General features: G+C 37.6%; 1 protein-coding gene across 1 annotated transcript in view; it reads left to right on the forward strand.

Moving 5' to 3' along the window:
* Nucleotides 1-26,652, forward strand: part of fab1 (1-phosphatidylinositol 3-phosphate 5-kinase fab1) — an 809,612-nt gene that overhangs the window by 665,871 nt on the left and 117,089 nt on the right. The window contains exons 34-35 of the mRNA XM_090380831.1: nucleotides 12,214-12,359; nucleotides 22,525-22,613. Of these exons, the coding sequence (XP_090236957.1) occupies nucleotides 12,214-12,359; nucleotides 22,525-22,613 (235 nt within the window). The remainder of the gene's footprint in view (nucleotides 1-12,213; nucleotides 12,360-22,524; nucleotides 22,614-26,652) is intronic.

The following is a 26,652-nucleotide window of genomic DNA, read 5'->3' on the forward strand; positions in this document are numbered from 1 at the left end:
ATCATTTTGTTGTTGTGATGGAGCTGTGTTCTCCTTTTCCAGTTTTCCCTCCATATTGTCAAAATCCAGACAATCAGTCCGATTTCGGATTAGCGGGAATCTGTTGTAATTGTCGTAGAGTGCTGTTTTAGGGAAGTTATTTGACACTTGCTACAAGTTTAATAGAGAGGATCTCCCTCTTTGGAGAGGCAAGTTTAGTTTTCCCATCTGCTACCTGAGTCGCCAATTAACAATGTCCATAATTTGCTCAGTTTTGCCGGAATATAGCGCGAGTTCCGGCCACGTGGTGCTGTTTGTTTGTTTTTTGGTTTTTAGGAGCATTAACAACTAAGGACATATTGCTCCGGAGATATGCGGTGGTCATTCTCTGACCTTTCCGCATCCTCCGTATTTGGTAGTCACGGGCTCGAACCCCGGTCTGATCAAGAAGCGTGTGCTACGCACTGCTGCTCCTGCCCACCTGGCTATGGAGGTGCCCGTCACATGGTGCATGCCATCGTTGAAAAACATATTTAAGTGCATAAATGACACATTATTGTTTTGTAGTGCTTAATGACAATTAGGATACGCAAGTATTAATTAATTTCACTCTTAGATTGATCATAGGAGCACAAATGACTAAGATTTTCTCTCATATCGAGGTCAAATCCAAAATGGTGCCGAAGATGGCATCGCTATTGTTAAGGCAACACGTTCGTTCGACCGCGTAGCATGGAGAAGAGACAGATAGTTAAATAGGTACATAAATATAGAATCGTATTAATTTCAATAACTATACACTGTATAAGTTTCTACTCTTTCTTACAGTTAATGCTTTGCCCTGTGAAGACCACGGAGGGCAATACTATTTCTCAGGACACTAATGTCCGAGATTTCTTAAGAACATCATATATATTGGGTTATGCTGTTACATACAAAAATTTTAAATTTCAATTATTATCATTAAAACTGGTCATTGCTATCTAAAAATTCACCTGAATATCCAGAGTCCTTAATAGTTTCACCTTACATCGTTGGCAAATGAAAAATCCAGTTGTACACACTTTAAAAAACTGATTTACACAGAGCTCAAAAATGCATGGCCACATGCTCGATTTCCCACATTTTCGTCCTCTCCCCTCCTCACCTTCTACTCTGGTGGAGCAAGGGCATGCCCCACTGAAAACTGGGGCTACCTACTCATATTTCTGTCTTGCTCCCCCAGCCTTCCGCCTCCCCCCTCTACCTACACACTAACGAAAGCCCTACACACCAAAAACTTAAGATGTCTAAATTACCTTACACCCATAACTTGGCCTAGCAAAACCAAGCGATTCTACCCCTACGTCGACGCGTCTGTTTTTTTGTTTTTTTTTATAGGTCCTAGCTGCCGAAATCACAGGAAATTAAATGGGAGGACCTGCCAGAGTGAAAAAGACTACTAGGTTCCTGGTCTGCCTCCACAGGACATAAGTGGGGCAGCGTTGGGCCTCAGCAGCTAAATGACCAGATGAACAACGGTACATGACACTATTAAATCTCACACTATTTTAAATCTCTGGCATTTCCCAGCAAATTGGCTCGCCCACAATGAAAGTAACGCAGAGATGGGGGACACTCCTGGTGCCGTATGACAACAACACACTTTACACTTTACCAACCTCCTGTTAGGTCTATGTTGATCCCGCTGATGTCAGTAGGGATCTAAGCCTATAGTTGAGGCCTCTTCTAATTATTTCCAAATTAATGGCAGCGCACCAGCCAGAACCTGCAGGCCAGGGATGCTGACCATGTGGCATGCCCTGGAAGTAGGATGACACACTGGTTGGATCCTAGTTTAGCTCTATTGTTGACTAGTAACATTCTAGGGAATCAGATGCCAGCACCATAAGTAATTACTGGGAGGGGGATAGCCTTATAAATGAGGGTTAAAGTCTTCCTTTTTAAACCCCAGTCGGCTCTACTTATTCTGGCAATTATGCCAGCATACCTTCTCACTCTTTTTTTGCCAACATTTGTTAGATGGGAGCGAAATATTTGCTTGGAGTCAAAGATGACTGCAAGGTATTTTGGTTCTGTTGTTAGGGCTATTGTTTTTCCCAAAATATTTATCAGAGATGATATTCTTAATTTGCCGTTTAGTAGGATGGATTTAGTTTTTGTATTAGAAATTACCAGCTTATGGGTTTAGGCCCAGTTCTGAGGAAGGTCAAAGCACGATTTGCCTGGGCTTCCAGAGCCATTCTGGTATTACCCTTCACAAGGAGAAGGTCATCTGCAAAGGTAGATAACCTTGACCACTTGGTCTATGTCAGCCTCCAGGAACTCGTCCCTCACCAGGTTCCAAAAACAGGGACTCTTCACTGAACCCTGAGGGGATCCACAGGTAACATTTCACTATATACATTGAAAGCTAGTTTGCACTGCTATTTGCCTTTGATCCCAGTTGATACAATTGTACAGTTTCTGTGGAATACCAGCTTGGCTTATTCTCCTGATGATGCTGGTGGCCCAGCATCATCAGGAGCAAAATCAATTGAAATAGCCAGCATGCAGGTTTCCTGGGTTGTGTGAGCTGCACTCATTAGTTTCTTCATTGCATCCTTAGTTGAACATCCAGATTTGAAGCCAAACTGTCTGTCCATCTGAAGGTTTGCATTCAGATAATGTGCTTTTAAGCAGTATACTCTAACTTTTCCAATACTTTGCCCAGAACTGGTAACAAGGCTACTGGCCTGTATGATTTAGGATCATTTGGAAGTTTTTTTCTGGATTCTTTAAGATTAATCTCGGGTTTGCTAGTTTCCATGTGGTGGGAAATATCCTTTGCTTAGATAGTTATTAAATAGTTAGAGTAGATGTTGAGACTGACTTTTCGCAAGAATTTTTATCATTTCTGGTTTGATTAAATTGTGGCCAGGACATTTTTTTTTCCCTTGGTTCTATTAAGAGCATTTGTTAGTTCTACTATTGTGAAGGAGGGAGGGGTTATCACAGACTTCTGGTAAAAGCAATTCTAAACAGGCCAAGCACACTGATAACTCTACATATATTATCCATATCGTCAGAAAACTGGTAGCTTGGGGAGATTCATAGACTAATAGATTAACAGGAGCCGCAGGCAGAGGTGGAAGTGATCCTTGCACTGCTTCTATTGGAATGAGCAGCAGCCTGCAAAGCAAGTTGCTGGGGATTTCAGGAACTGCTGGGTCATGAAACAAGTAAATACATGGGCTGTGTTAAAATAACTAGGAGTAAGAACAGGTGCGTGTATACCTGCATGTACACCAATTTTAGGAGTATAGTAAATAAATTTTATGAATTTGAAGTGCTGGTCAAGACATCAAAAGCAGATATTGTTGGGATATCAGAGATGTGGTGTGACACAGATATAAGGAATACAGAATTGGAATTTGGGGAGTACAGTATGTACAGAAAGGGAGGAGGGGTTATGCTGTTAGTTAAGAAACACATAAAATCTAAGGAAGTGCATCCAATTAATTTAGATGGACAGTGCAATGTTGAGTGAGTTTGTTGTGACATAAGCACTGGGAAAGCAAAAATGAGGGTAGGAGTTTGTTATAGGCCTAATGACTCTGATGAGTACAATGAACAGTTATACAGAGAAATAGAATAGGCCAATAAATCAGAATGTCTTATAATGGGGGATTTTAACATCCCAGGTATTGACTGGAACTGGTGGGTTGGTCACTCGCACACTAGCAAGACTTTTGTGGATGTATTGGATGATTGTTTTCTACAGCAGCATGTTCGATACGCTTCCAGAGGGAGTTATACTCTTGATCTGATTATCACCAGTGATTCTCATGCATTAAGAATATGCAGATAAAGCAACCACTAGGTGGCAGTGATCACAGTGTGCTGATGTGAGATTTACTCAAAGAAGTAACTACCATTAGAGGTAAAGTGAAGGGTTTTTTGCTTTCGTAAAGGTGACAAGTGGTCTCAGACAGTTTTTAAATTCTATACAGTAGGACCAACTGATGAAATATTGTTCAAGGTTTGGGCCTAAATGGATGTCAGATGAACTAATGAGACTCGTGGCAGAAGAAAAATGCATGGAATATATATAAATTATCAAGTGACACAAAAGACTGGTAGATATAATCAAGTCACAAATGAGCTTAGACAGGCGAAGGCAGATTATGAGAAATCTTTGGCAAAGGATGCAAAGAGGAACAGCAAAGACTTCTTTACTTGTAGAAGGAAGGGGATGAATCAGATTGGTCCACTTGATATCGATGGTTCAATTGTTGATGATCCTGCTGAGGTAGAAGACAAACTAAATGAGTATTTTGCATCTACATTCACGCATGAGGAATCTTGTAGGGAAGTGGAGGCCAAAAGCTTATCAAACTCTAGCAGGAAGCTAAATGATTTTGTAATAACTGAGAGCAAAGTAGGAAAAATTGTTCAATATAAGAAAAGCACCTGGGGTGGAGGGAATCTATTCAGTTATATTAAAGGAGACAGCAAAGGAAGTAAGCGAACCCTTAGCCATAATTATGAGAGCATTATTATTATTTATTTATTATTATTATTATTATTAGCCATATGGTGCAAGGAAGCCTGAAGCTTATGCTGCACCAGCCAAAAAAATTCCCGAGTTACCCTGAGAGAGAGAGAGAGAGAGAGGGAGTCAAAAGGAATCACCAAGAAAGAGAAGAATGATGATATCCAACTCAGGACCCTGGGTGTGCCAAGCCCATACTCACCAGATATGAGCTCCCGGGGTTATCCTTGGACTCAGGGAAGGTTCCTGTGGACTGGAGATGTGCAAATGTGTCCCCAATTCCCAAAGGAGGATCAAAGAGTCGCACGAATAATTACAGACCTGGAAGTTTAACTTTTGTTAGAGGGAAAGTAATGGAGTCACTGGTTAAAGCAGCACTGCAGGATCATCTAGACAAGACTGCAGTTATAGTTCAGAAACAGCATGGATTTGTTAAGGGAAAGTCTTCTCTGACCAATTTGATTGGATACTATGATGTGGTGACAAAGGAACTGGATGCGAAAAATAATTTTGGTATCGTATACTTGGATTTTAGGAAAGCTTTTGTTGCTGTTTTGTCACACCGAAGACTACTATTCAAATTGGAGCAGTATGACATTAAACGTAAGTTGCTGCTGTGTATAAAGGGATGGTTGAGTGGGAGAAGACAGAAAGTGATAATCAATGGACACTGGTCTTTGTGGACTAATGTTATTAGTGGAGTTCCCCAGGATTCGGTGTTAGGCCCATTGTTCTTTTGTATATTTACAATGATATTGATGGAGGTAAAGCAGGGTTAATGTCCAAGTTTGCAGACGATATGAAGGCTGCAGGGTTGTTAATGACAGTACACTACTTTCTTGGTCACAGAAACCAAGTTTCTGTTACCAAGAAAGGATCTAGAAAAGTTTAGTAGATGGGATGAGAGGTTACAACTGAAGTTTAATATTGACAAATGTAAAGTACTGCATATGGTAGCAGTAACACCAGAGTAATGTACCAATTGTGTGGTACCACACTCAGGGCAGTGGAGAATGAAAAAGACCTGAGGTAATTGTGTAGTCAGATATGAAGTTTTTTGAGCAGTGCCGACAGGCGGCCAGAGCAGGTCATGGTATCTTGTCAAGGATATACGTGAATTTTGATAGCAGGGATAAGAAAGTGGTTATCCTCTTATATAAGGCAATGATCAGGCCACACCTTGAGTACTGTATACAGGTCAGGAGGCCTTATTTTAGGAAGGATGTAGAGCTGCTGGAATGAATACAGAGAAGGGGCAATGAGATTGGTGAATGGGACAAAGGGTTTCTGTTATAAAGAAAGACTTAAGTTCTGCAAATTGCCACGTCTGGATGGAGACTAGGCACCTTCGAGGTGATTTGATTGAGGTGTATAATGCCTTGAATGAGCAAGCTCAGTGCTGATAGGATTGACAAACATTTGGAGTGAATGAATGGGTGAAAAGGGAAAGTTTTTTTTTTTTTTTTGCCTTTGCTATATAAGCTTGCTTTCTTGCATCGTAGGTCTCTGCTAATATTGTAGCATATTGGAGAATACTGTTTGGCAGTTATCTTTTAACAATGCTTTCTTATATCAAATTCACGAGATTCTATTAATGCTGCTCTTTTCATATAAAATATTTCCATTTCTTCATTACATAGTTTGATTTCAATTCATAGCATTTGTGATGTTGCAAACCATGAGAATCTCTGTTATCAGTAGCTTTCGACATCCATTTTTCTCATAAACACAAAAAATATTCAAAACTTAAATGAAAAATCTTTTTTCTATACAATGAACTAATAGTTAAACTGCATCCAGCCATTACAGAATTGGTAGGGTGCCTGGAAGTTTTAAATCCAAAGCCACCATGTGGCAATGTCAGTAGTGATATTATTAATCAAGACCAATATATTCTTAAGTTGTAATTTTCAGGAATACATATTGAAGATGTTTGTTCTAGAAAGCAAACAGAAATAGTAGGAATAAATGGAAAAAGTAAAATAAATAAATAAAATAAAAAAATTAGTTTGGTCAAAATGAAAATCAAACTTTGATTTTTTTCCAAAAACAATAGGAAAATCTATTTATTCTGTAAGTTATCCTTTCAGTAGACTGATTATCATGACCTGCTTGTGGCCATAACCTACACTGGTTGACAAAATTAACAGAAAAATATGTTTTTCACAAACATTTTATTGTGAATAGTGTCGACAGAGGTGAATATTTGATAACATAGGCATCATGGCATGCAATTTCTGAGTATCCAATAGAAATCAATCTACCACCTTACAGAGCCACACATCATGCAAATTATTCATGCCTATAAAAACATGAGTTGTGACCATATCATTCCCATTTTTTTGATTTGTCCAGTGGGATAGCCACATCTCCAGTACTCAGGATGGCAAGTCATCATCAGTCAGATGATTCTTTGAGATGGTAGACTGTTGGATGACTTGTAGCCTGGCAATCGCAGGCAGAGGTGGCACATTGGCTAAACATTGTTTCATCAACAAAGATTGCGATACCATCCCTCCAACATCAGAAAAAGAAACACTTAAGGTGGAAGTGGTGTTCTTGTGCGATGCGGAATAATGATTGATAGCCGCGCACGTCATGTTTTTGATAGGGGTACTGTAACTGCACAGAGGTACTGACAACAGCTTGTCAAACCCTATGTGTGACTTTTTAGGGGTGCGGTTGGTCCAGATTTTTTTTTTTGTGCAAGGCAATTACACTGCATACAGAACTCAAGTGGTGGAGGAATATCTTGAAACTGAACATATCCAACGACTGCTGTGGCCAGCATGATCACCAGAATTAATTCTGATTGAACATGTGTGGAATGCTCCTGGGTGTCGCATTGTACTCCGGTAACCAACTCCTTGGTCACTTGGTGAGCTAAAAAAAAATGGAATTTGTTGCTGCAGAATCTTATAGCACCCTTATATCAAGCATGGTTCACTGCTGTTGGCCTGTTTAACCATCGTACTGATGTTATGTGACCATATTTTCGAGCATTTTGTATCGACTTCTGTAATGTGGCCTTTTTGGTAATTCTTATACAACTCCTATATATGTCCCTTATACCTGTCCGAAGATTCTCGCTGTATCCCTATTTCATCATTATTCTATAGAACACCACCATATCATATTTTGTCCCGATTCATCACAAGCTGTATGAGTTACCATGTTTTCTGTGTTCCATTAATTTTTTCAAGCAGTGAGGAACAAAATAATGGTTACATTTGGCTAAATTAAACTAATAGTTCACAGCCATTAATTAAATATAGCATTGTACTCAGGCCAGTCATTCACACTATCAAAATGTTTTTGAAATAAAAATAATTAAACTGTGTTATAATATTGTTAATAAAACAAATAAAACATATATTCAGTCGGCAAAGTATTGATATTTTCCTCATGTTTTCAATCCACAGAAAGCCTTTCTAAACAAGAAATTTAAAAAAATGGATAAAAATTTAAAACATGCCATAAATTGCTACTGTTTACTGTGTTAATAATAAATGATCATGTGGCAGCTGTGGTTAGCATGTGCAGCCCCAAGTAAGGAGGCTGCAGATTTGAGTTTGTATGCTGTATGACCATTGTGAACTGTAGCACCAAAAATCAGCTACTCTTAATAATTCAGTGCAGTCACAATTAATCTATAAACTCCTTTGGCCTTGGCTGCCTATAGAATAAATCAAAATTTATTTATCTTACATGAATTATTTATATACAGGGTGTCCTTGAAATCAGTGTCAATATTTATTAAGGGAATTGTTCATTAAAATAGAAGAAGAAAAGTTTACACTCCAGTTGAAGTAAGAGCAACAGGTTGAGTTAGAGTTGAATTGAGTTAGACCATTAAACAGATTAGTGGCATCATTTCCACTTCTAGTGTTTTGTGTGTAATAGTAAATTTATGAAAGCAGTCGAAATGAAAAAGCTTACTTTAATTAGAAATGATTATTTATGTAAAAGCATTTTTATTTTAATTATTACTAAGTATTTGAATAATGTTAGTTGCACTACATGATTATCAATAAATCCAGAACAATAGATTTTCATTGATTAAAATTAGCTATGAATTAAAGAGCACTCAGAAACTCAATAACGTTGTACAGCAGGAATAAATGAATTTTATTAGTACTGCAATCAAACTGAAGCATGATCAAAAGAAATATCACAAAAGATGTTCGAAATTAGGGCATGTGACATGCTTCAACATGGCATGAGAAGGAATCTAATACATATGCAAGGAGCACTGTGTTGTTTTTAATAGCAGTGGCAGCTTCGTGGATTTGATTCAACAAGTTATCTCAGTCGTTAACGTCGGTGGTGTCACACAAAACAAATTGTTTTGTGTGACACCACAGAGAACTATTTGTCACACAAAGTTTGTTTTGTGTGACCCTACACATAAAAATCCAATAGATTAATAAGGTCAGAAGAGCAGGGCAGCCAAGAAACGAGACCTCCACAACCAGTCTAATGATTCTGATAATGATCATTTAAGAATGTTCTTGGTTGTTGCCCAAAATGTGGAGGTATTCTGTCATGCTGAAACTACATATTGTCACATACACTTAAAGGATCATTCTTCCAGAAGTGTTGGAAATGTCCTCTGCAAAAACTGTAAGTAATGAACAGCAGGCAGGGAACCCGTGATGAATAAAATTATCTCCTACAGTGCCAGCTCACATATTGACGCTAAACCCCACTTGGAAATGGGATTGCGAAATGGTGTAAGGATTTTCTACTGACCATGTATGGAGATTGTGCATGTTGAATATCTCATCTTGTGTAAATGTTGCCTCATTAGTCCACAGGATGTTGACAAAGTCAGGACTGTTGTTGATACGATTAAGTATCCATAACAAATTGCTCACATGCAGGTGAATTTCCTGCTTGCAATCCCTGAACTCTATGCATATGGTACACATACAGCCCATGTTCCCGCAGTGTACACCAAATGAAAGTTTTGGGATGACCCATTCTTACAGCAACTTTTCATGTGCTGGTGGAGAGATATCTAATGTCATGATATCCAGCACCTCTTTCTCTACTTGTGTTAAATATTATTGGAGCCGGCCTCAGTCATGATGCATTTTCACTATACCCCATTTCCTCAAATTATGGTGGGGATTGATAAACACATGCCATTTAGGGTGTCGCCTTCTTGGAAAATGACTCTGATTTTCGATAGCTACATAAACCATACAAAAAGTGAATGTCTGCATATTCTGCTAACATTAATGCTCTTCTACTCATCATACACGTAATGAAGTCAACAGTCTGTTGCAACCTTACATTTTCATCACACTTGTCACTTCAGCCAAGCATAAAGCTGACCTGCTAGCATCCCATTTTTTTCTTCCAACTCATGTATTAAGGATCCTAGTAAAACACTGCCCACCATTCCCAACACGCTCCATTCAATGCCTCCTGTGATCTTCCGTCAAAATGATGTCAGAAGGATTTTGACGAATCGTGGTGCTAAGAAAGCTCAAGGTCCTGATGGTATTTCTCCACTTGTTCTCAAAACCTGTGCTCCTGAACTTACTCCTGTTCTTTACCGCCTTTTTTTACTTTCTTATTCCAAAGGTGTTTTTCCTTCTGCTTGGAAATTTGCTCATATCTAGCCAGTTCCTAAAAAGGGTGACAAATCCCTCCCATCCAATTATTGTACCATTGCAATTACTTCTATCTTTCTAAAGTAATGGAGAAATCAATTAACCGCCAACTCTTAAACTACCTAGAAACCTTCTGTCTGATCAACAATCATCAGTATGGATTCCGTCAGTGTCGATCCACTAGTGATATTCTGGCTTATGTTACCTATTTATGGACAAATTCAATGGAAAAGTTCAGTGAAACACAAGCAGTTGCTCTTGACATTTCAAAAGCCTTTGATCATGTTTGGCATAAAGGTCTTCCAAACAAGCTTCCATCTTATGGTTTGTCAGCTGTTTTTTGTAATTGGTCATCCAGTTATCTCTCTGACCACTCACTGAGGGTGATGGTAGATGGCTCTCTATCTTCAAACTTCTCCACTAATGCTGGTGTCCCCCAAGGTTCAGTTATTCCTCCCACTCTTTTCCTCTTGTATATTAATGACCTTCTTCCATTGACTGGAAATCCTATCCATAGTTTTGCTGATGATAGCACATTGCATTCCACTTTCCAGTTTGAGAAACCTCGCCCTCATCAGTCAGCTTCAACTTCTCGAATATCCAATTCCTTAAATGTTGATCTACAGGTAATTCTCCAGTTGGGCAAAGACAACTTAGTTGATTTCAATCCTTCTAAAACTCAGTCCTGTCTTATATCTTGCAAAAAGGATTCTTCTGCTCCTATGCTTATCTTTGGTGACACTCTGATTTCTAAGCAAAATGATATATCTCTTTTGGGGATTACCCAGACTTCTAATCTCTCTTGGCACAAACACATTACAAATATTGCTTCCTCTGCATCTAAAAAACTTGGTTTTCTCTTTTGCTCTCAGTGTTACTTTTCTTCCAAACAGCTGTTCACTTTGTACAAATCCCAAATCCACCCTACCATGGAATATTGTTCCCACATCTGGGGTGGTGCCCCCAAAACCTCTCTCAGGCTTCTAGATTCCATTCAGAAGAGAGCAGTTAGGTTAATTAATGACTGTTTTCTAACAGAGCCTCTCCACTCTCTGTCTCATAGACGTACTATTTCTGCTGCATGCCTTTTCTACAAATTCTTCCATGGGTGCTGTTCTTCTGAATTGGATTCTATAATTCCCACTCTCTCTTTCAAAATAGTCCGAACACGTGCCGCCAACGTCCATTTACTGTCCAACTTCAAACTTTGAGAACCAACTTTTCATCTTCCTCATTTATTCATTCAACTGCCGTTTTCTGGAACAACCTTCCTTCATATGTATTTCCCAAAAATTACAGTCTACAGAAGTTCAAGTCTAATGTCAACAAATATCTTTTTTCACCTTCTCAACCTTCAACCCATGCAAGATACTGAGTACTATAGATTCTTATACCTCTCATTTGGGATTTTCATTAAAAATACAGTACAACAATTTAAATAACATTTTGTGCAATAATCTGATTTGCACACTCCACTTTATGATTTTTAAAAAAATGCTAAAAGTGAAAATGACATCACTAATCTGTTTAATGCTGTAACTCAAAACCTGTTGCTCCTACTTCAAACTGAGTGTCAACTTTTCTACTTGTCTTTCAATGAACCATTCCCTCAATAAATATTAATGTTGATTTCAAGGATGACACCCTGTATAAGTATTAGATTAGATGACTGTGCAAAGAATTGACATTGTAATCTATTATAAGTTGTTAGTATTTTGACTCTTTTACTGTTTCAGCATTTTTAATATTTTATTTGCTTCCCAAACCAATCATAGAGTACATCCAATTTACTTACATGATATACTAATGCCCCATGACCTTCTAGTCATCATGGCACTTAATAAAAAAAAAAAAAAAACATTCTAGCTCACCCTGTATATTTTAATCTTAAAAATTATACAAAAATTAAAAGCCATTGTTAATGAATTTCTTCTTTATCCCTAATTTTCAAACAATTTAAGGTACTAAAGATACTCAAAGTCCACAATCTTTTGTGATTATGAACACCATAAAAACATAATATGGTACTTCGATATAATAAAATGTAATTTGATATTAGATATATTTTTTGATTACTAGGTGCCTGTGTTAGTATATGATGAAGAGCCTGGATCAATTATTGCTTACACTTTAGCTTCCTCAGATTATGAACAACAGCTCCAAGAGTTGAAAGCAGGGTTCACTCCAGGAATTACAACTTCACAAAGAGAAAGCCAGACATCTAGGTAATTTAAGTATAGAAGGATTTTTTGTGAAGTTTTTAATTTTAAAATCATTAATTATATATGTAATAATTTTAGAAGTTCATATTCACCTAACACTAAGTTTCCATGCATCCAGTGATACATTCCATACTGGTACGATTTGTTTGATACATACATATATGTCCAGTTACACATGGTTTCACGGCGCCTCCGTAGCCAGGTGGGCAGGAGCGGCAGTGCGTAGCACACGCTTCTTGATTAGACCGGGGTTCAAGCCCATGACCACCAAATACGGAGGATGCGGAAAGGTCAGGGAATGACCACCGCATATTCGGGAGCAATATGGCCTTAGTTGCTTAATTTAAAAAAAAAATCAAGGGGAGAAACTAGATGCATTATAAAGAAAAATAAAGAAGATTCTTGGATCCATTTTGCCTTTAACAATAACCAAAAAAACAGCTGTACAGTCTGGAACAAAATGAATAAGATGAACAACAGATATCAGAGAATCTTACTACTATTTATTAAATGGAACGGACAAGATACACATGACCCACGAGGCATTGCAAACAATCTCGGGGAAACCTCTACAAAGGTTTCCAGTAATAATTCATACACATTAGCCTTTTAGAAATACAAAATCCAAGCAGAATTGCATAATCTGAATTTCTCAACCAAAAATAATGAACCATATAATCAAGCTTTCACTTTGACAGGATTACACAAAGCACCGTGTCAGGCAAAACAAAGTGTAGCAGGTCCAAATGGTGGAATAATCTATATAATGTTAAAACAGTTATCACTCATATATAAAAATCACTCATAGAGAATTGTGGAGGGCAGTGTGGTGTATACACCACTCCTGTTATAACAGAATCTTATCTGAAAACTGTTTTCCAAATCAATAGCATCATGCAATCGTTTTGGAATTTCCCAAACCAGGAAAAGGTCTCACAAATCCTAACCATTGTCATTCCATAGATCTAACCACTGTCTATTGAAAATCGTAGAAATAATGATAAATGCAAAAATTTCTTGCCACTGATGTGGTATTTGGAGTCCTGTAACCGACTCAGTGGTTTCAACCAAAAAAGGTCAACTTTAGATTTAAGATTAAAACAAAAAAACAACATAAGAAATGCATGTAAGAAAAGAATATTTCATAATAAGAGCTTTCTCTATGAAATTTCTAATTTCGTAGAGAAATCACAGAATATGGCATGATAGTATGGAATACTCAGAGACTTGTACAACTTTAGAATTAGAGGACACCCCTCCCACTATTTATAAGAAACTTTTCACAACACTAAACTTTCTAAGTTAGAATGCTAATCGCTTTCTCAAGGGTATTTCCACAGGCTGGTGGAGTACCTCAGGAGTCAGTACTCGGTGCTATGCTCTTTGTCATGAAAATAAAGTCAAAAGCAAAACAAATGCCAAATACAGTGGATATGGCCCTAAATGCAGATGATTTCAGAATTTCTTGCCACTCTCACATGTAAACAATAGAACATCAGCTGCAAGGAGAAATTAGTAAACTTCTTGAATGGGCCCTAAACAACAACTTCCCAATTTCCACACAAACAACATTTGGGGGAAAGCAAAACCTACACCCAGACCCAGAGCTAAATCTTGGAGAACAGGCAATCCCAGTTACACCAAGCATAAAATATTCTAGGATTAATTCTTGATTAAAAAACTAACTTTTTTTGGAACATGTTAAATTTAAGAACAAGCTGTTTAAAGAAACTAAATATCATGAGAGTTTTATCTGCAACAGCGTGTGGAGTAGATAGATACACACTACTACATTTACACAGAGACTTAATAATATCATAACTCAAAGTTCCAGTGTATAACTCCACAAGACTGGGTGCCTTAAGACAGCTACATATATCTAGGAGCACATTGGACCTCTCCAGTTCACAGTCTATATGCAGAAGCCTAGGAACCTCCATCTGAGAAGAGCAGTTCTGCTTTTAAAAGTATTCAGCCAAAATAAAAAGTATCCCTAATCATCCTGTAAATGGGTAAAAGCTTCCCTATCTAGAAGCAATCTCCAACAATTACATGCTGTGTATGTAATGCATTTTATGTTGTACACAGAAACATGTCCAGATGTTCCAAAAGCAATAACAGAAATGGCCTAGACCAGTGGTTTTCAACCGGGGTGCCGCAACAACATTCCAGAGGTGCCACGTAATTTGGGTTTAAGTTACTTAAACTTATTATTATTTTTTAATTTATATGTTTATTTTATTATAAAAAGATGTACAGTATCTTTTTAATTTTGTGGTGATCTATAATTGATGTTTACTTAGTACCTCTGTATAAAGAACAAAATTATATACTGTATATATATATATATATAATTTGTATTATGAAATGTAATTTTTATAATTATATTATTGTAATAAATATCATATAACATATATATTTTTTAATATTTTATATATATTTATATATATGCACACACACACACACACAGAATTGGATCTAACAGGCAGAAAATTGAGTAGGGGTGCTGCAAAATAAAATAAATTACTTAGGGGTGCTGTTATTAAAAAAAGGTTGAAAACCACTGGCCTAGACTCTAGAAACAATAGATTCCAAAAACTAGATACCAAGGTGGGCACAGCAGCAAGCTTCCTAAACATAGTTTTAGGACAATAGCCTTCTACCAAATGTAGCATTTATACAGCAGAACTATAAGAAATACAATTAGTGCTAAAAAAAATATGGTATAACACTATCACATACAGTCTGATTTTTACAGACTCTCAATGTGTAATACAAACCTTGCAACAATAATCCAGTCCAGAGAGACTCAGAACACACTAGATAAACTTACCAGACAACCAGATCCAAATGACAAAATTCTGTTAGATTCCTGGACACATTGGAATCAAGGCTCATTAAGAGGCAGACAATGCAAAGAAAATGGCAGAAGGTCCCATAAGTCTCGACTTTAAAGTACCATATTCAGGCTATACAACTTCAAAGTAAACTTTTTCAAATTAAGTTAGAATTACAACGGTGTAAATTTAGTGAAAGAAAGATCAGATAAGAAATAATTCTTGTCAGATTATGAACAGGACACACAAATCTTACTTACTCCTACCTCACAAGAGAAAATTCTCTTTGGTACAGTTTATGCCATATATTGCAGACAGTCAAAGCATTTGATCCTAGACTTCTGTTCTTTAAAACAAAAGAAGACTAGCTTTTTAAGTCACTATCCGAAATCCCAGACACACATTTCTTGCAACACTTAAGGAGATGGAATAATGTATCAGAATTCTTTGACTATCTTTTTTTTTTTTTATGTGAACCCCAAACACGAGAGGTATTAGAAGCTATAGTACTTAGTACCGTGCTTGGGTTTGAGGTTAAGAAGACGAAAGAAGATATTTGTTGACATTGGACTTGAACTTCTGTAGATTGTAATTTTCGGGAAATACGTACGAAGGAAGGTTGTTCCAGAAAACGGCAGTTGAATGAATAAATGAGGAAGATGAAAAGTTGGTTCTGTGGGTTTGAAGTTGGACAGTAAATGGATGTTGGCTGGTGGCGGCACGTGTTCGGACTGTTTTGAAAGAGAGAGCAGGAATTATAGAAGCCAGTTCAGAAGAACAGTGCCCATGGAAGTATCTGTAGAAGAGGCATGCAGCAGAAGCAGTGCGTCTATGAGAAAGCGAGTGGAGAGACTCTGTTAGAGATGAATCATTAATTAACCTAACTGCCCTCTTCTAAATGGAATCAAGAAGCCTGAGAGAGGTTTTGGGGGCACCACCCCAGATGTGGGAACAATATTCCATGGCAGGGCGAATTTGCGATTTATACAGAGTGAGCAGCTGCTTGGAAGAAAAGTAACGCTGAGAGCGAAAGAGAAAACCAAGTTTTTTAGATGCAGAGGAAGCAATATTTGTAATGTGCTTGTGCCAAGAGAGATTAGAAGTCAGGGCAATCCCCAAAAGAGATATATCATTTTGTCTAGAAATTGGAGTGTCACTAAAGATAAGCATAGGAGCAGAAGAATCCTTTTTGCGAGATAAAAGACAAGACTGAGTTTTAGAAGGGTTGAAATCAACTAAGTTGTCTTTGCCCCACTGGAGAATTACCTGAAGATCGGCATTTAAGGAATTGGTAGCAGATTTTCGAGAAGTTGAAGCTGATTGAGCAGGACAAGGTTTCTCAAAATGGAAAGTTGAATGCAATGTGCTATCATCGGCAAAACTATGGATAGGATTTCCAGTCAATGGAAGAAGGTCATTGATATACAAGAGGAAAAGAGTGGGGGAAAGAACTGAACCTTGGAGGACACTGGCATTAGTGGAGAAGTTAGAAGACAGAGAGCCATCTACCATCACCCTCAGTGAGCGATCAGAGAGAAAACTGGATAACCAATTACTAAAAACAGTTGGCAAACCATAAGATGGAAGCTTGTTTAGAAGACTTTTATGCCAAACACGATCAAAAGCCTTTGAGATGTCAAGAGCAACTACTTGTGTTTCACCGAACCTTTCCATTGAATTAGTCCATAAATGGGTAACATAAGCCAGAATATCACCAGTGGATCGACACTGACGGAATCCATACTGGCGATCGTTGATCAGATGGAAGGTTTCTAGGTAGTTTAAAAGTTGGCGGTTAATTGATTTCTCCATTACTTTAGAAAGAGTAGAAGTAATTGCAATGGGACGTTAATTAGATGGGAGGGATTTGTGACCCTTTTTAGGAACTGGCTGGATATGAGCAAATTTCCAAGCAGAAGGAAAAACACCTTTGGAATAAGAAAGTGAAAAAAGGCGGCAAAGAATAGGAGTAAGTTCAGGAGCACAGGTTTTGAGAACAAGTGGAGAAATACCATCAGGACCTGGAGCTTTCGTAGCATCAAGATTCATCAAAATCCTTCTGATATCCTTTTGACGGAAGACCACAGGAGGCATTGAATGGAGCGTGTTAGAAATGGTGGGAGGTGTTTTACCAAGGTCATTAATACATGAGCTGGAAGAAAAATGGGATGCTAGCAGGTCAGCTTTATCCTTGGCTGAAGTGGCAACAGAACCATCTGGTTTGGACAGAGGTGGGAGCAGAGATGGACAAAAGTTGCACCAATAGCTTTGGCAAGAGACCAGAATGCTCGGCTACCATTAGGGAAAGAAGCAAGTTTTCTACTCTTAGCCTGTTCAAACGCTAGTTTGGACTGATTAATAACTGCTTTACAACTGTTGCGAGCTTTGGTGTAGGCAGAAAATGAAACTGAAGAATTAGAAACAAGCCAATTACGATATGCAACATTCTTCTCTTGGACAGCCTTAGCACATTTATTGGAAAACCAAGGTTTAGATAAAGGAAGAGATTTTAAAGTGGAGTGTGGGATAAGGGATTCCATTCCTGCAAGAATAATTTCACTGACATGATCTGAGCAAACGTTGACATCAGAAGTTTTGAAACAGTAATCCGACCAAGAAATAGAAGAAAAGAAGTCTCGCAGGTCATCCCATTTTGCATTCTTGTAATGCCAAACAACACGTGGTTGGGAATAGCCATTGGAGAAGAGACAATCACCAAGTTGTGATCTGAAGTGCCTAAAGGACCTCTCACTTCGACCATGTACTTAGAAGGGTTGTTTGTGAGAAAAAGATCAAGCGTATTGGCTGTATGATTAGTATTGTCTGGTATTCTTGTAGGTAAATGAACAATCTGTGCTAGGTCATTAGTAATTGCAAAAGCCTCAGCATCTCGACCTGCTGGGTCGGTGTGACTAGAAAACAGAAGCCAGCTGGAGTTGTGAACATTAAAATCACCAAGGAAAATTACTTCACTGTTAGGAAAGTTCGAATGGAGAAAGTCAAGTTGCAAAGAGAGGAAGTCAAAGAGCTCCAAGTGATTAGTGGAGTTGGGAGAACGGTAGAGACAACAGATGAATTTGACACAATGAGGTAGAGAGATTTTAAGCCAGAGAACATCAAAGAGAGGAGATTCCAAATTGCCAAGTCTCTGACAGGGAATATCAGAAAGGACTTTTGCTTTCGTAATGGAAAGGGCTTTTGCTTTCGTAAAGGTGACTACAGGGGTCTCAGACAGTTTTTAAATTCTGTACAGGATTTAAAAACTTTACTTATGTAAACTCTAGAAGGAAAGGGATGAATCAGATTGGACCATTTAACATAGATGGGATGACTATTGATGATCATACTGAGGTAGCTGATAAACTGAATGAGTATTTTGCATCTACATTCACACATGAGGAGTTATTCAATGAGGGGAGTGCCAGAAGTTTATCAAACTCTAACACGGAGCTAAGTGATTTTGTAATAACTGAGAGCAAAGTGGAGGAGAAATTGTTGAAATTAAACATAAAAAAAGCACCTGGGGTGGACAGGATCTATCCAGTTATATTAAAGGAGGCAGAAAGGAAGTAAGCAAACCCTTAACCATAATTATGAGAGCTTCCTTGGACTCAGGGGAGGCTTCCATGGACTGGAGGTTTGCAAATGTATCATCAATTCACAAAGGGGGTTCAAAAGGTGACATAAGTAACTATAGACCTGTTAGTTTAACGTGTTCCAGGGAAAATAATGGAATCACTGGTTAAAGAAGCATTGCAGGATCATCTAGACCAGTGGTCTCAAACTGGCGGCCCGTGGGCTGCATCCAGCCCCCAAAGCAATTTTACCCGGCCCGCAAATACATCTCAATTATGTAGTTATTGTAAATACAGTGCTTATATTCATTCTCATTTTGCTAAAAAAAAAAAAATTCCAGCCCATCAGCTGCTTTCAGATCGTGCATTCAGCCCGCATGCAATTTGAGTTTGAGACCACTGATCTAGACAAGACTGCAGTAATAGTTAAGACACAGCATGGTTCACATGCCTCTATTACAAAGGGAGGTCTTGTCTGACCAATTTGATTGGATACTATGATGTGGTCACAAAGGAACTGAATGCAAAAAATAATTTTGATATCATATACTTGGATTTCAGGAAAGCTTCTGATACTGTTGCACATGGAAGACTGCTGTATAGATTGGAGAGGTATGGCATCAAGGGTAAGCTGCTACAATGGATAAAGGGATGGTTGAGTGGGAGACAACAGAGAGTGGTAATCAGTGGACACTGCTCTTCGAGGACAAATGTTATTAGTGGAGTTCCCCAGGATTCAGTGTTGGGCCCATTGTTATTTTGTATATTTATCAATGATATTGATGAAGGTATATCAGGTTTAATGTCCAAGTTTGTAGATGATACAGAGGTTGGCAGAGTTGTTAATGACAGTAAAGACAGTATGGTACTCCAACTGGATCTAGATATGTTGGGAAAATGGGCTCAGAAGTGGCAACTGAAGTTTAACATTGACAAATGCAAAGTACTGTATATGGGTAGCAATAACCGAAGAGAAATGTACCAACTGTGTGGTACTACACTCAGGGAAATGAAAAGTGAAAAAGACATGTGGGTAATTGTGCAGTCAAATATGAAGTTTGCTGAGCAGTGCAGATGGGCTGCAGGGCAGGTCATGGAGTCTTGCCAATGATATATAGAAATTTTTCTAGCAGGGACAGGGAGGTGATTATCCCATTATACAAGGCAATGGTCAGGCCACACCTAGAGTACTGTGTACAGGTCTGGAGGGCTCATTTTAGGAAGGATATAGAGTTGCTAGAACAAGTACAAAGAGAGAGGCAACAAGATTAGTGAGGGTAACAAAGAGGTGCTTTTACCAAGACAGGTTCTGCAAATTGCAGCACCTGGAGAGTAGGCACCTGCAAGGTGAGCTGATTGAGGTGTATAAGACTTTGAATGGGTTGAGCAAGCTGAATGTTGATGGGATTCTTCCTCTTGCTCAGATTAAGAACCTGAGGGGGGAAGGGGGGCACAGATTCAAATTGGGGAAAGACAGTTGTAGAATAGATGTGGGAAATTTGTCTTTTGCCAGCAGGTAGTTGATTGGTGGAACAGACTTCCATCTTTTGTTGTGGAAGTTGATAACCGAAATAAATTTAAGGCTGAGCTGGAGAGGCATTTGGAACAAATGGAGTGGTGAAATGGGAGGTGTTTTTTTTTGGCTGATGCTGCATAAGTTTGTTTTCTTGCATCATATGCCTATGCTAATGCTAATTAAGAAGTACAAAGCAGGACAAAGTTTGTCATCTATTGCATGAAATTCGGTCTCACTGCTTCAATAAAATAGTGAATACTATTTTAAGGGACAGTGCGCATATAATTTATGGATTAATGTATTTAAGATCAGTAGTGATCACAAAACAGGCATTCAGCTGCTATATGGAAGATGGAAATGCTGTTAATAATATGGATGGAAAATCAGATTCAGAAGCAAATGCCCCTGAACCCAATGGCCATTCAAGAAAAAGCAAGAAGAACTTATGAAGATATTAAGGTTAAGTACAGCAAACTCCAAGTCAAGTTTGTGGCAAGCAACGGGTGGTTTAATAAGTTCAAGTATCATGCTGGTTTCCAAAACATTAAAATATGCAGTGAAGTCACCAGAGCTGATTCTGCAGCTACAGAGAAATTTTGTGATGTATTGGGAAAAAAATCCTTCTAAATCTCCACAGTCCTCAACTTCCGCAGTGGTGTGCTTATCAGTTGGGGAGTTAATTCTGGCAATGATGCTCAAAAGGTAAAACTTGCTGACATTATGCCTATCTCTCCTCTCTTTGTAATTTTATAATTTTGAAATTTTTGTAATTTTTTACACTTTTGTAATTTTTCCTCTGCATGAGATAAAAAAAATTGAATAACTAATTCTGTTTACATGTTCATCAAACATTTCTTTTTTGCTTCAATTAAATTCAGTCAAATTTGCTTCAATGGAATTTGCAAGTGCTGCATAAGCATTTAGGGAAATTCCGACTTATGTAGGTTTCTGCAGAACGCAACCCTTGCATAAGTCGGAGAGTGGCTGTATAACAAGATTCTCCTTCACTCCTTTCCCTGCTTCTCCCAGTTGAAAATTTACCCATCAAATGCTCATATGTATTTTATTTCAATAAATTTTTACTTAATAGCATTTGATTTTGATGGAGTAAGTATTGACAATTTATAGTCATTATGGAACCAATCCCTAATTATTATATGAAAATTTGCATGTTATACATGCATATCTACCAAGATGCATTTTTTGCAACATATGTTGCATGTTATAGCAAGATCTGCTGTTTTTTTATTTTTGCAGTCTTTATAGAAAATCAAACCTCACAGTGATTTTAAAATATAGTTTAAAAAAGCACTGTAGATATATATACTATATTTTTATTTCTGTAGTGCTTATGGTATTACTGTTGGCCATAAATTTCAATATGAAATCTCTTTTAACAGTTACAGCATGGACTTCTGAATGTTGGGATGTGAAAATTTCCATCTGTGACCACTTAGATCATAAAAGTTTTTTTTTTTTTTTTTAATATTAAAAAATGTACTTTTAGAATTATTGCATTATTACCCAGAATAAAAAATAATAATAATAATAAATTATTGGAGAACATTCATCAGTGGTAGTTTTAAAATTTAAGAATGGCTACTATTCCCACACCCCCACTTGAATTAGAAAAATTTAACTTGCTGATGAATTTATTTATACATTCAGAATCATTGAAGCTTGATTCTCTTTCACCCCATTATCTTTGAAAAGGTGAGAGGGCTTAATAATAGTATTTCATTAACATGTCAATAATGCATACTGAAGTTATATGAAGTTCATAATCACATTCTCTGTATTTTTCTGGAATGCAGATATATTGTAGGAATTACTCTGAAACAAAAGTGAGGAAAATGTATATTAGTTTTGCAGTGAATATTAAAAAAAAAAGTTAATGGTAGTAAAGTTTATTTTAGTTATTTTTATCTATATTGATGAATTCTCTAATAATTAAATTAATTTCAATTTTTGAAATTTATTTTCACATAGTGGATGTTGTGCATTTATATTTCACAGCAGGCATTGAAATAACTTGAAACCTGTATGCATCTCTACATTCAGTTTCCATTTTTGTGGTTGATGTAGATTTAGTCTCTTCAGTGATGATGACCAGAAGTCAGCCAGCCATCGTTGGTGGGACCAAATCATCCTCAGAGATAGAAATTAAATGCAGAGGTACATACAATTTTCAAATTAAAAATAATTTTTCATAATCATGCTTTTCATTTTATTAAATATAGCCCACTTATGAAGCGCCGACATGCAAAAAGTGTAGAAGGAGTTGCAGGAAACTTGGAAACTCAGTCTTTGAATAGTGACAGCTCTCCAAGTAAGCAGTTATATGTGCAGAACCAATGCATGGTTCATAATTTGTATTTACAGTATATGTTAGTATTTACATATGGTCATGAATTATTTCATATATTCTAGAAAAGGGTATTAGTGATTTAATAAATTATTAACAGTTTATTTGCATTTTATATATTTAGAATTTTCGGTATAAACAGTTTTATACCTTTTTGATACTCTCCCAGAAGTATCGAGATCAGTAGTCAAACTGATCTCGATACTTCTGGGAGAGGATTGGGATTTTAATCCCCACACTTGACTGCCAAGTGTGGGGATTAAAATTTATGTCTGGTAAAATTTATTTTTGGTCCAGTCTCTATTATGAAGTTTATTGATCACTATAATGGAGAAACAAGCTAGAAACGTTTAGAACTAGGAATTTAGCATTAGCAAGGGCACATGATGCAAGAAAGCAAGCTTATGTAGCATCAGCCAAAAAAAAAAAAAAAAACACACGTCCTCTTCTCATTTCACCCATCCACTCAATCCAAATGTTTGTCTAGTTCTGCCTTCAATCTGTTTAAGATATCAACTTCTACAACGACAGATGGCAGTTTGTTCCAGCAATCAACCACCCACTGGCTAAAGGCAAACTTCCACACATCTATCCTTCAACTGTCTTTCCTCAATTTGAATTTATGCCCTCTCAGGCGATTATTCTGAGCAAGAGGAAGAATTCCATCAGCATTGAGCATGCTCAAACCATTCAAGGCTTTATACTCCTCAGTCAGATCACCTCACAGGTGCAGTCTCCAGACACTGTAATTTGCAAAACTTAAGCCTTTCTTCATAAGAGCAACCCTTACGAAGTTCCATTAACTAATCTTGTTGCACTTCTCTGTACTTTTCCAACAGCTCTACATCCTTCTTAAAATGAGACCTCCAGACCTGTATACAGTACTCAAGGTGTGGCCTGACCATTGCCTTATACAAGGGGATGATCACCTCCTTATTCCTGCTAGAAAAATTCCTGTATATCATTGACAAGACACCATGAGCTACTCTTGCAGACTGCCTGCACTGCTCAGAAGACTACATATCTGCCTGCACAATTACCCCAGGTCCTTTTCACTCTCTGCCACTGTTATTTGTCAATGTAAACTTCAGTTGCCACCTCTCATCCCGTCTACTCAACTTTTCTAGATCCTGTTGCAGCAGAGTACTGTCGTTAGTGTCATTAACAACCCTGCCGACCTTTGTATCATCTACAAACTTGGACATTAAGCCTGATCTACCATCATCAATATCATTAATGAATACAGAAAACAACAATGGACCCAACACTGAACCTTGGGGGACCCCACTAATCACATTAGTCCACGAAGAGCAGTGTCCATCGATTACCACTCTCTGTGTTCTCCCACTTAACCATCCCTTTATCCATATCAGCAATTTGTCTCCAATGCTACGCTGCTCTACTTTGTGCAGCAGTCTTCCATGTGCAACAGTATCAAAAGCCTTTCTAAGATCCAGATATATGATATTAAAATTATTCTTTGCATCCAGTTCCTTTGTGACTACATCATAGTATCCAATCAAATTGGTCAAACAAGACTTTCCCTTAACAAACCCATGCTGTGTCTGAGCTATAACTGAAATCTTGTCTAGGTGATCCTGCAATGCTTCTTTAACCAGTGCCTCCATTAATTTCCCTGGAACAGAAGTTAAACAAACAGGTCTGTAATTACCTGTGTCTCCCTTTGATCCTCCTTTGTGGATTGGGATCATATTTACACATTTAAATTACCTGGGTACCTCCCCTGAGTCCAAGGAAGCTCTCATAATTATGGCTAAGGGTTTGCTTACTTCATTTGCTGCCTCCTTTAAAATAACTGGATAGATTCCATCCACCCCAGGTGCCTTTCTTACGTTTATATTCAACAATTTCTCCTCCACTTTATTCTCAGTTATTACAAAATCATCTAGCTTACTGCCAGAATTTAGTTCACCTCTGGCATTCCCCTCCCTGAATAACTCCTCACGTGTAAATGTAGATGCAAAATGCTCATTTAGTTTGTTAGCTACCTGAGCAGGATCATCAACAGTTGAGCCATCGATATCAAGTGGACCAATCTGATTCATCCGCTTCCTTCTAGAGTTTACATAAGTAAAGAACTCTTTGCTGTTTTTTTTTGCATCCTTTGCCAGAGATTTCTCGTAATTTGCCTTTTGCCTGCCTAACCTCCGTTGTGAATTGATTGCAGACTAGCTTATATCTATCATAGGTTTCTGTATCACCTGTTGATTTATATGTATCCCATGCATTTTTCTTCTCTGCTACATGTCTAATTAGTTCATCTGACAACCATTTGGGCCTAAATCTTGCACAATATTTCTTAGTTGGTATGAAAAGCCTAGTAGCTTCCAAGATTATTTGCTTGAATGCTTCCCATTTTGAATTTGCTGTTGGTAACATCATCAGTTGGTCACACCGTATCGAATTTAAATAATGTCTCAGACCACCATAGTCACCTTTACAAAAGCAAAAACCTTCCCTTTACCCCTGATGTTAGTTACCTCTTTGAGTAAATCCCACTTCAGCACACTGTGATCACTGCCACTTAGTGGTTCTTTTACTGCAGATTCTTAATGCATGAAGAATCACTACTGATAATCAGATCAAAAGTATTACTCCCTCTAGTTGCCTCCCGAACATGCTGCTATAGAAAATAATCATCCAATAAATCTACAAAAGCCTTGCTATTGTGTGAGTGACCAACCCACAAATTCCAGTCAATCTCTGGGAAATTAAAATCTCCCATTATAAGGTACTCTGATTTACTGGCCCACTCTATTTCTCTGCACAATTGCTCATTATACTCATCAGATTCATTAGACCTATAGCACACACCTACTCTCATTTTTCCTTTCCCAGTGCTTATGTCACACACACACACACACAGGTGCCTCCGTAGCCAGGTGGGAAGGAGCAGCAGCGTGTAGCACACGCTTCTTGATTAGACCAGGGTTCGAGCCCGTCACCACCAAATACGGAGGATGCGGAAAGGTCAGGGAATGACCACTGCATATTCCCGGAGCAATATGGCCTTAGTTGCTAATGCTCCTAAAAACCAAATAACAACAACAGCTTATGTTACACCAAGCCAACTCAACACTGTATTGTCCACCAACATCAATTGGATGCACTTCCTTATATTTTATTATATGTTTCTTAACTAACAGCATAACCCTTCATCTCTTATTGTCCTGCCTATCCTTTCTGTACACATTGTACTCCCGAAATTCCAATTCCGCACTGCTTATGTCTGTGTAACGCCACATCTCTGATATCCCAACAATATCTGCCTTTGTTATTTTGACTAGCACTTCCTTAAATTTATTAACTATAAATTTTTGTATCCAGTTCCTTTGTAACTACATCATAATATCTTATCAAATTTGTCAGACAAGACTTTCTCTTAACAAACCCATGCTGTGTCTGAATTATTGCTGCAGTCTTGTCTAGATGATCCATTGGTCCATTTTTCCAAACATCGGGAATTACAAATTTGAGAAATGTGATTACTTATTTTAACTTATTTAGATTTTTTTTTTTTTTAATGGAACAAATAGTTTGAACTTTATCAGCAGGAAAACATCTTATAAGCATGAAACTAATTTTCCTGCTGGTGCTAAGAAGTAACAGGATTTTGTATGCAAATAAGTAGAAGTATAATTGGTGCCATAGCTGTTGTACATGTCAGACATAGCTTTGTTTTGTACACAGCTATGCAAAAACTGAGTTTAACTGGATAGCTCCAGCTTCTTTAATTTTAATATTAAAATGCCAAAATAATGCAAGATTTATATTGAAATTCGCCTCATTGTGAGATGAGTCTTAATACAATATTATATATATATATAAACTTTATATAAACTATATAAAGAATAGTTTGTTGACTAGTTAATTCACTACTATAGGATTTCTGGGGTACATTTCAGTGCAGTAATCAAAATCAAATAAATTTCATAAAGTTTACTTGAATTTTGATCTAGATGAGAGAGAGAGATACTTTTTT

Source organism: Mastigoproctus giganteus, chromosome 9 (genome assembly GCF_048544385.1).
Source record: "Mastigoproctus giganteus isolate SK-2022 chromosome 9, ASM4854438v1, whole genome shotgun sequence".
NCBI lineage: Eukaryota > Metazoa > Arthropoda > Arachnida > Uropygi > Thelyphonidae > Mastigoproctus > Mastigoproctus giganteus.